The sequence below is a fragment of the Helianthus annuus genome, chromosome 4 (genome assembly GCF_002127325.2).
Source record: "Helianthus annuus cultivar XRQ/B chromosome 4, HanXRQr2.0-SUNRISE, whole genome shotgun sequence".
Lineage (NCBI taxonomy): Eukaryota > Viridiplantae > Streptophyta > Magnoliopsida > Asterales > Asteraceae > Helianthus > Helianthus annuus.
Genome location: NC_035436.2, coordinates 36,975,150 through 36,985,939, shown reverse-complemented (window position 1 = coordinate 36,985,939; position 10,790 = coordinate 36,975,150). Strand labels below are relative to the sequence as shown.

The window sequence follows — 10,790 nt, the reverse complement described above, 5'->3', positions numbered from 1 at the left end:
GAAGCTTGAAGAACATGAATTAGATGTTCAGAAAACTGCTATCATGAATAATACAAATGCTCAACAAGATGATAGTTTATACTATAGAGGAAGCAAATTTGAGACTCCTCCGAGTTCGAAGATTCAGACTGCTTTCAGTGCTGATGGTACTTCAGGATCAAATGTTAGCACTACAACTCAAAGTGGTGGATATTCTTCATCGTATTCAAGTTTTGATCCGAATTTCTCAACACCAAGTTCTCAACGACAGAGTTCAAAAAATCTGCAATGTAATGTGACACTAAACATACAAAATGGTCAAAATCTTTCTCCAGAAATGGCTAAGCAACACATGGCATCACTTGTTACTGTGTTAGAATCGTATGAAAGTTTAGTTGCTGGAAGAATCAGAAATCCGATGCTCACTAAGGAGGATTATGATCAGATTGATTCTGAGGAACTTGAGTTGATGGACATCAAGTGGTGTCTAGCTAGTGTTTTGAGAAGAGCAGAAAAATTCAAACAAATCACCGGTAGAGATGATCTTCGTGATGTTGCTACATCTCAGTTAGGGTTTGAAAAATCGAAGGTTACTTGTTTTCATTGCCGAGAAAAGGGACATTTTAAACGAGAGTGTACAAACAGAGAAGCAACCGGAAGACAAGATCCGTTTGGAAACAACGATTACCATCGGAAAGCAATTTATCATCAGGTTGCTCAACAACCGTCATCATCCCGTGTTATTGAAGATGGAAAGAAGAAAGCTTATCTAGTTAATCGAGATGATGAAAGATTGCCAGAGGGATTTAGCTGGGACAAATACATTCCGGCTGATTCAGAAAAAACAGCATTTGTTGCTCGAATCTTGGAAGAAGAGTCAGTCAAATCTAAGCCAAAAAGAAAGAAGATTTTCAAGTCATCAGAAAGTGATGAAGACACCGATGATGAGGAAGAGTATATTAATACAACTAGAAAAAATTTGGACTCATTTAGTTTAGTTTGTTTTTTGCAGATAAAATCGAGATGTTGAAAGAGAAAAGGGCTGCTCGACTGAAGAGAGAATTGGAAGAATTGGAAGCAAGAAGGATTGCTGAAGAAAAGGAAAAAATGGAAGCTGAGAAAGCAAAAACTGAAGAAAAACCGACAGAGAAAGCCAAAGTTGAAGAGAGTGAAGTAAAAAATAGAAATTGATGAAGAACCGATGACTAAGAAGGTGGTGGAGAAAATTGTCGAAGTTGAAAAAATTGTCGAAGTTGAAAAAATTGTCGAAGTTGAGAAAGTTGTCGAAGTTGAAAAGATCATGGAGGTTGAAAAACCTTGTCTAAAATGTTTGGAACCATGCAAACATTATGAAGAAAAAGACAAGAAGTATAGTGAACTAGACGAGTTGAAAGAAAAACTGTTGTTTGATGTTAAGTACGTAAATGAATCGTATGATGTGCTGAACAGAACGGTTGATAGTTTGAACAAGACAAACTTAGAAGTAGAAGCTGCCTCAACGATGATGAGTTCAACATTAATGACTAAGCAGAAGGCCATCAATCATTATATTGAAGAGTGTGCAAAGCTGAAGCAGGATTTGGAGACCGAAAAGATTGAAAATGAAAGAATCAGATGATTGTTGCTGAGTTATTCATCTTGTGATTATTTGACTGACAGAGTTTATCCTACTGTTGCAGGTCTTGTAGTTTTTCAAGATAAAAAGTCGGAAGTAACGGATACTAGTAAGAAACAAGGTGTCAAGTATAACAAGTGTCCGCCTGCGATCTGGGAAAGTTATTCTCCCAGAAAACCAAATGAGGAACAATTAAAAAAGGCAGTCAATATAAAGTTAAAGTCTGAAACAACTGATGAGTTACCAGACAACATTGACGTCACATTCACAGCGTCTCACACTGATCATGAGTCTGAGTTATTAAAGAAAGTGGTCGATCAAGTGTTGGATATGGATGAAGAGTCAAAGTCGGAGTCTAGATCTGAAAGTTCGAGTCCGTCAGACAAAAGCTCGAGTTCACCAGTCAAACGGGTTTACAATAAAGAATTTCTGATGTCGAAAAATAATTTGAATGACGAAACATTCAAAGTAGCATATACTTTGAATGATTCTGACAAATTATTTTCTGATGAGGAATTTCCAATAAGAAGTGTTAAAACTGAACAGGTTTTCAAATTAACAGAAATTAATATTTCTGAAATAAAAGGTGTAAATCTTACGGAAAAACCTAAAAAATACACTTCAAGGGTTCAACAAAGATTGAACAAGAAAAAAGGTTACAGTTCTGGTTCAGGTTTTCAACAGAAACCAAACCATAACAGTAATTTCAAAAAGAAAGGTTTAGGTTTTATTCCACCTGAAAATTATAAAAATGAGAAAAATTATAAACCAAAAACTAAATTTGTTTCAGGTACAAGTTCAGAGGAAGAGAAGGAGAAACTGTTTAGGAAACAGTCAAATCAAGAGTTTCTCGCAGAAAAGAAAAAGAATGTTTTGAAAAAATCTGCATCAAGAGTTGACAGAAGAACTTGTTTCAAATGCCAAGAAGTTGGACACATTGCTTGGAATTGCCCCAAGTCCACTTATACAAAACAGGGAGTTACTTCTAACTCAGATTTGAAAAAGAAATGTGTTGATAAAACAGAACAACCAACAAAAAAATTCAAAGTGTTCAAAAATTCGACTTTCGAAGTTGATGAAAGTTCGAAACGTTTTTACAAAAGAAGAGTCGATTTGAACAAACAAAAATGGGTTGTTAAATCTAAAACTAGTTCTAACAATGAATCTGACTCGTCAAAGTTAGAGGAGTCATTTGTTGTGAAAAATGATGAGAATTATGTTCCAGAAATGAACGATGAAAACTTTCCGCCATTGTCAAAAGAAAACTTGAAGTTAAAAGTTGGAAAGATTGAAATATCAGATCAATTCTTCCCTGGTAAAGAAGAATTTGATGCTGAAAAGGTTTTTAATGGAAAAATGTTACATATTTTTGGGAAAATGGCTGATGGGAAGGTGAAAGGAGCAAAAGAGTTTTATAAATCAAAAAGATGGTGGATTGAAGATGATTCACAATCACCCAAGACTGGTCAGGCTTGGGTGACAACATTCTCTACTTAAAATCTTGACTTGCCGGAGCTCCCAAGTTGGTAATCGTGGAGCATGAATCGGCATCTTTCTCAAAATTGAAAATTGTCATATTTTAATTTACAAGTGGGTATTGTTGATAAGTGAACCTACAAGTGGTTGAAAAAGGGGTTTTCACCTACAAGTGGTTAATCAAGGTCATTAAGTTGAACTTGATTTAACTTTCATACTAGTGGTTGAAAAAGAAAAACAATGTGATGAATTAATCCCCGATCTTACAAGTGGAATCAACAAAACTTATTTTCCGGAAAAACCATTTTAATTAAAACAAACTTAAGTGTTTTGAAATCATAATGGGAAAATAGTTTGTTGTCAAGGGGAGTTCAAGTTGTTTATGCCAAATGAATGGAGAATTGAAGCAATTCACATCGGTTTGTCAAATTTTCTTTAAATGGTTTTGAATTTTAGGGGGAGTAAGAAATTTCAGAAAATCCAAAAACATTAGAAAATTTGAAAAAGCCAAAAACATGATAAAATCTAAAATCCAAAAAACATTGATAAAAATCAAAAAAGAGTTTTGTTGTGAAAAAGAGGAAATGATAGTACATCAGTGGACTATCACAACACGCTAAAGAATTGGAAAGTCAAATGTGATAAACGATCTCATTGATGATATGCCAGTAGGTTTTTATACATTCAGTAGATTGTTTTCGAGATATAAACATAAATATCAAATGCTTACTTATCTCGTGGGGAACATCTCACGGATATATAGGTAACCCCTGAAATCTTGTTTGAAGGGCTTTCTATTTCTGACATACTAGATCTTTGTGCGTGATGATATCTAGGGTATTATACCAGGACTTCTGATTTTGCGGGAACAATAGCCTAGTCCTCGTATAATGCTCTGCACTGCTTAAATCTTTAAGACCACCCTCAGCATAAAAAAATGATGAAACATTGAAAAATGCTAACCATGTGCTGTTGAGGAAAAGATCCCCAAACGGGACACACTAAAAGTCGAGCCATCATCTCTCTGATTGAACGGAAGTTCTAGCCTGAGCTCTCATGGTCTCGCATTTACCCGTTTACAGATATCATTAGTGTACATTCACCTGTAAGACTGAATATAGAAGTCTGGATACGAGAGTATATTCTGAGGTGGGACACGCGAATAAGTTTAAGTCCATTAAAACACTAATCTCGTATCTCGAAACAGTTGAACTTTGTGTGAAAATTTAAGTGGATCAGTATACTGACAATCTAAGTTGTGACACCCCAGGAAAACCAGGAAACCATGCAACCTAACTAGCTTCCTCAGTAACTACGTGCCAAATTTCGGGATGAAATTTCTTTCAAGTTGGGGATGATGTGACAACCCGAACTTTCAAGGTTGGCGACGTTTAATTCTGTGATCTTAACTTCTCGTTATTCCTCTCTAATGTGCTATATGTTCTGTACTGGTATAACTCCGTTGAGCTTAAACTTAAACGCGTAATGATCTTGTTAAATAATACATACCTATGTGTGTGGGCCGCACTTGTCAAGAATACCATTGGACCGTCACCGCATTTAAAATAACCCGGCCCGATTCCCTTGTGCATGCTACCACTCGGCCCAATATTCTCAAACAATTTGGCCCAACCCTCCCTCTTCTATATACGTAAACACATGAGTGGTGATACACAATTTCCTTGAAAATTACAAACCCTAAAACTCTTTTCTCCCATACGCAATCAACGACGAATTTGGACGAAGTCCTCCTTCCTGTTCGTTCTCCTTTCTTGTGTGGTAAGTATGCTTCTCATTAAGATGTCATGTTGCGATGTGCTATGTGTTCTTGTGTGGTAAGTATGCTTCTCATTAAGATGTCATGATAAATTAGATGTCATGTTGCGATGTGCTATGTGTTCGTGTGTGAGAGTATTAATTTAGAGTTTATGTTGCGAAATAATTAGGAATCATGTTTTGACTTTATGATCGACGATGAATGATGTGTGTTGATTTTGTATTTGTATGATACCAGATGCATGTTTATAGAACTTTTGGTATGCATGTTATGACCCATGGATCTGATATGGTTGATGATATAGTTCGGTTACACAGATTTCAAGTATGGTGATAAAGTTGCATGTTTATTGATTAGTTGGAACAATGATTAGGATGTCAGAAGTAATTTATATATATGTATTAATTTACAGTGAGGAAGGAAACTACTTTTGTGACAACTCGTAATTTGAACCTACTTTCTGTAACGTTACGTGCTTACGTGAATTATGTTAATTGAATGTTATGTTTTATATCATGTGAATGTGTGTATATTTGTAATCGAACCGAATCGCACAACCCTCACTTCTTTACATTATCAACCGCACAAGCCTTTTGGGCCGTAGTGCTTGTAACCGAACTTTTAAGGCAGCCCAAGTATGGGTTCGGCCCAACCTTTCTTGAATGATTAACACCTAGAGTGTTGGCAACCTTCTCATTTGTTACAAAACACACTTCACACACAAAACCCTACTCTTTATCCTCTCTCTCGAAAGCGACGGTAACCCGAAGAACCGGAGCCATCTCATGGAACCTCCTAGATCGGATCACCTTTGTGTACTCTTAATCGGTTAGTGTGATTATCCATTGATGATGTTTTGATGTGTGTTTTATTATAGACTTGCATGATGATCTAGGGTTTCGGATTAACATGATTGATTAGGTGGTTGAAGGATATTATTATTGATAATCGGATCATAGGGTTCATGTTTACATAATTGATAATGTACATACAATTGGATTACACGGCCTAGAGTTAGAACCAAGCACCCTGTGATCGACAGTGTTATGTTGTGTGTTGATAATTGTGATTGATGTTCATGTTATGTTTAAGTCTAGGGTTCATAAGAATTGAGGTTGGAATCCTTGTTTGATCGAAATCTATCGTGTTTGGAAACTGATAACTTGTTAATTGATAAATGATAAGTATGGAAACCTTGTAATTGATTGGCAGGGTTAATGCTTGTAACCGAATAGGCATAAATTTCGGATATTTAAAACTGATCAAACAAGAGTCCTTGATCGCACAAGGACCCAAAGCGCACAAGTTGTTGATCACACAAGATCAGGTCGCACAAGACCTGATCTGATCGCACAAGCTGGACGCACAAACCCAGTCGCACGTTATGTTTATCTATGCCTGATCGCACAACATCTTGTGGATCGCACAAGATGATGCCGGTCGCACAAGATGTTGGGCCACACACACATATGTTAATGTTAGTAAACTGTTGGACCTTAAAGCCCAAGACACAAGCACACAACCCAATCGGATCATACAAGGTACATGGATCGCACAAGATTGACTATTACTTATATGTTGGGCCGGTTGCCTTTGGGTTTAATCAAATCGCACAAGTTGTATTTTCTTGATAGCTCTTGGGCCGCACATGTATGCTAAATGTTTATGTATTGGGCCGGGCTTATTGGACCGCACAACATGCTGTGGATCGCACAAGGGTGTGCCGATCGCACAACATGTTGGGCCGGATATTATTGGGCTGATTTATTTATTCGCACAAGTTGAATGGATTGTTTGACTGTTATGTGTTTGTACTCGTAACGTGATAACTTGTGTGAAACATACGTGCATTACTTGAGTCAAAACCTGACCTGTACGGTAACCCTGTTAGGACGTGATTGACTACTCTTAATTCAAGTAACTTTGGTATAATCTGCCGAGCAAACCAAGGTGAGTTCATTGCATTTTCTCAAGCATGCGTCCCGGTGGTTTGGGACAACGGGTAAACATTTGAAAGGGGAAACTTGGGGTAAACAACTGGAACATAGAAACAATCATCTACCGGATTGCCTGTAAGGCAATGGGGTAATTAGTTGATAGCGCTATTAGGTTTGGCACCCTCACACCGGGCCGTAAGGACGGGCGTGAACTAATTACTGGGACAACATGTGAGTATAAAGCGGATATAAGACCTCCTACAGCTTGTCAAGGTTGTTTGATACCTTGACTTTGACCAATGCCTGGTTATGGGCATTGGGGTTAGGCATTCCCATCATTGACGCTGCATACGGTACAGTAATCAAGTAACAATGTCATCGGAACCAAACAACGAGTTGATTTAACTAATATCTGGTAACTTCACACGTAAGGAACACCTTGAACTCACCAGCGTAGTCTGACACACTTGTTTGCATGCTTGTAGGTCATTAACGTTTGGAACATGGACTTGCTATCTGGGAGGGCTGGAGTGGTCATGGATCGAGGCTCTTGGATTAACTCACAATTGATACATTGGTTTTAAGTATTATTATGAAACATTTGCTAAACGATATTTATATGCTTCCGCTACACAACTTTTGAGAATTGATATTATGTTGACTTCTTATTTTAGTAATTAATGTCATGACTTATTTAAATATTTATCATTGGTTCAATGTGATTGGTGGCTCGAACTCTGATGCGTAACACGCCTCGCGGGGTTTCCGCAGGTGGAATTTTGGGGGTGTTACAGTTGGTATCAGAGCCACTGGTTATAGTGAACTAGGTTTTAAAACGTTTGTAAAACCAGACAATAACCGAACACCTTCGAAAATCGATCATGACACTCAGCTCCAGATTGCAAGGTTCGTCTCTCTCACTTTGTACACTATTTGCCTAGCAGTCACACACTCACAACATACATGAACTGAAACATTTAACACCATAGTGACTTGATAGTGTGACACTACTCTTCGACTCATGTGAACCATAGACCTGTGATACCATCTGTTGTGTTGTTTGAACGGGGGAAACTTCGAGCGCAAGCTAAGAGGCACTGAGATAAGCATGCAAGTTGCCTTATTATTATGGGTGCACACTTAATAATAACGCGGGGTGCATGCAAGTCCCAGTGAGGCTTATCGAGCGTGAGAAGGGTTTTGCCTTATTATGTGCGAACTTGGTAGTACGTAGATACGAGCATGATACTTGACTCCCATCTCGTTTCGATTTCTAAATCGGTTTATTCCCAACTATAGAAACATGAGTGGACGAGGACACGGACGTGGAAACATCAACATGACTCAGGCTGAGTTAACTGACCTAATCAACACCCGTGTGGCTGAGGCTTTAGCAGCCTATCAAGCTGGTACGGAATGTACCAAGTACTCCTTACTCTTATATCGTGTACACGTCTTTTCATTTCTATAATGTGCTTCCTTTCACCCTTTAGGTCAGCAAGTGCAACCTCAACCCAACCAGCCTGCGTGTACGTTCAAAATGTTTATGGACTGTAAGCCACAGACCTTCACCGGGACTGAAGGGGCTGTGGGACTCCTAAGATGGTTCGAGAAAGCAGAGTCGGTGTTTGCTATCTGTAACTGTCCCGCTGGGGACAGGGTGAAATATGCTGCGGGTACCTTGGCAGATGGTGCCCTAACGTGGTGGAACGCCCAGGTACAGTTGTTGGGCATCGAAGCAGCGAATGCCACAACCTGGGAAGACTTTAAAGAACTGATCAGGGAGGAGTACTGTCCTCGGGATGAAGTCCAGAAGTTGGAAAACGAGTACTACGACTTGAAGATGGTTGGATCTGAAGTCGAAGCGTATGTGAAGCGATCGTATGAACTGGCCGACATGTGCCCGAACTTGTCCCGGCCTATGTCTCGGAGGATTGAGTTATTCATCAAAGGGTTGCCTCCGCGTGTGAAGAGCTTGGTCACGGCAGCCCATCTCAATGATTTGACACAGATCGTTCGTCTGACTCATAAGATTGTGGACCAAGAGGTAGAAAGCAATTCGTTACCCAAGCGTATTTCGGCCACTACTGCTGCTACACCCACTGCCACTGCGTCCGCTAATGATAACAAGCGGAAGTGGAGTGATTATGATAAAGCATCCAGTGCTGGTCAGACTCAGAAAAGGCCAGACAACAACAACAACCGCAACATCAGCCAGTCGTCTTCTGTCAATCAAGGCCAGGGAAGTGGCCAAAGTCAGGGCTCGTATGCAGGGAAGAAACCACAGTGTAATAAGTGTGGCTACCATCATTTCGGGCCGTGTAGTCGCACATGTCGCAGGTGTGGTAAAGTGGGCCATGAGGCCAAGGATTGTAGGGCCCCACAGCCCAAACACCAGCAGCAACAGAATCAGCACAACCAGAGACAACAGGGACAACCGCCCCAGCAGAACCAGGGTTTTAGGAGGGGATGCTATCAGTGTGGGGATGAGGGTCACTTTAAGCGGGATTGCCCTCAGTTAAACCAGAACGCTAACGACAACAACCGCCCGAATAATAACAACGCTGGAAACAACAACAACAACAACGGCAATAATGGGGGAAATGGTGCTCGAGGCAGAGTGTTCCAGCTTGGAGCAGGGGATGCCAGGAATGACGGCAACGTTGTAACTGGTACGTTTCCTGTTAACAATCGTATTGCTTCTGTATTATTTGATTCGGGTGCCGATTGGAGTTATGTGTCCCTAGAGTTTAGTCAAGGATTAGGGATAAGCCCAACACCTTTAGAAGTTAAACAAGTAGTAGAACTAGCAGATGGTAAAACGATAGAAGCCTCGAATGTCCTTTTTGGATGCAAACTAGATCTCGTGGGTCAGGTGTTTGATATTGACCTCCTTCCCGTTACACTAGGTAGTTTTGACATAGTAGTAGGGATGGATTGGTTGTCTAAGCACCAAGCAGAAATTTTGTGTAAGGAGAAAGTTGTGCGTATTCCTCTCCCTGATGGGGAGTCACTGTTAGTTCAAGGGCATCGTAGTGGGACGATGGTTGGGATTATCACGGCCATGCGTGCACAACAGTATCTACAAAAGGGGTATCCTGCACTGTTAGCGTTAGTTACCAACGCTCAGTCTGAAGAGAGTAAGATCGAGGATCTACCAGTGGTGCGAGAATTTGCTGATGTGTTCCCAGAGGAGCTACCAGGGTTACCTCCCCACCGTCAAGTAGAATTTCAGATTGATCTTGCGCCGGGAGCGGCCCCAATTGCTCGAGCTCCTTACCGGTTAGCACCTGGAGAGTTACAGGAACTGTCCAATCAACTGCAGGAGTTGTTGGACAGGGGTTTCATACGACCCAGTTCTTCGCCTTGGGGAGCCCCAGTTCTGTTCGTGAAGAAGAAAGACGGGTCATTCCGTATGTGTATCGACTATCGAGAGCTCAACAAGGTGACCATTAAGAACCGCTATCCGTTACCACGCATCGACGACTTGTTTGACCAGTTGCAAGGGTCAAGTTTCTATTCAAAGATCGACTTAAGGTCGGGTTACCACCAGGTAAGGGTTAGGCAAAAGGATGTTCCCAAGACTGCTTTTCGAACGCGCTACGGACACTACGAGTTCTTGGTCATGCCGTTTGGATTAACGAATGCACCAGCGGTCTTCATGGATCTCATGAACCGCGTATGTAAGCCATATCTCGACGAGTTTGTTATAGTGTTTATTGACGACATCCTAGTCTATTCCAAGAACAAGGAAGATCATGAGCGTCACCTACGTCTCATCTTGGAACTTTTGAGAAGGAAACAGCTGTATGCGAAATTTTCTAAGTGCGACTTTTGGATTCGAGAAGTACATTTCCTGGGGCACGTTGTTAACGAGAAAGGGATACATGTGGATCCTGCAAAAGTAGATGCAGTTAAGAATTGGGCGGCACCAAAGACTCCCTCTGAGGTGCGACAATTTCTTGGTCTCGCAGGGTATTATCGAAGGTTCATTAAAGATTTTTCG

The 10,790-nt window shown here is 40.4% G+C and overlaps 1 protein-coding gene across 1 annotated transcript; it reads left to right on the top strand.

Annotated features, from left to right (window-relative positions):
- Nucleotides 1-920: 920 nt before the first annotated feature.
- On the top strand, nucleotides 921-1,597 carry LOC110933209 (probable serine/threonine-protein kinase irlB). The gene is made up of 3 exons (XM_022176442.1): nucleotides 921-933; nucleotides 992-1,147; nucleotides 1,335-1,597. The coding sequence occupies exons 1-3, from the start codon at nucleotides 921-923 to the stop codon at nucleotides 1,595-1,597; spliced, it is 432 nt and encodes a 143-aa protein (XP_022032134.1).
- Nucleotides 1,598-10,790: the final 9,193 nt, after the last annotated feature.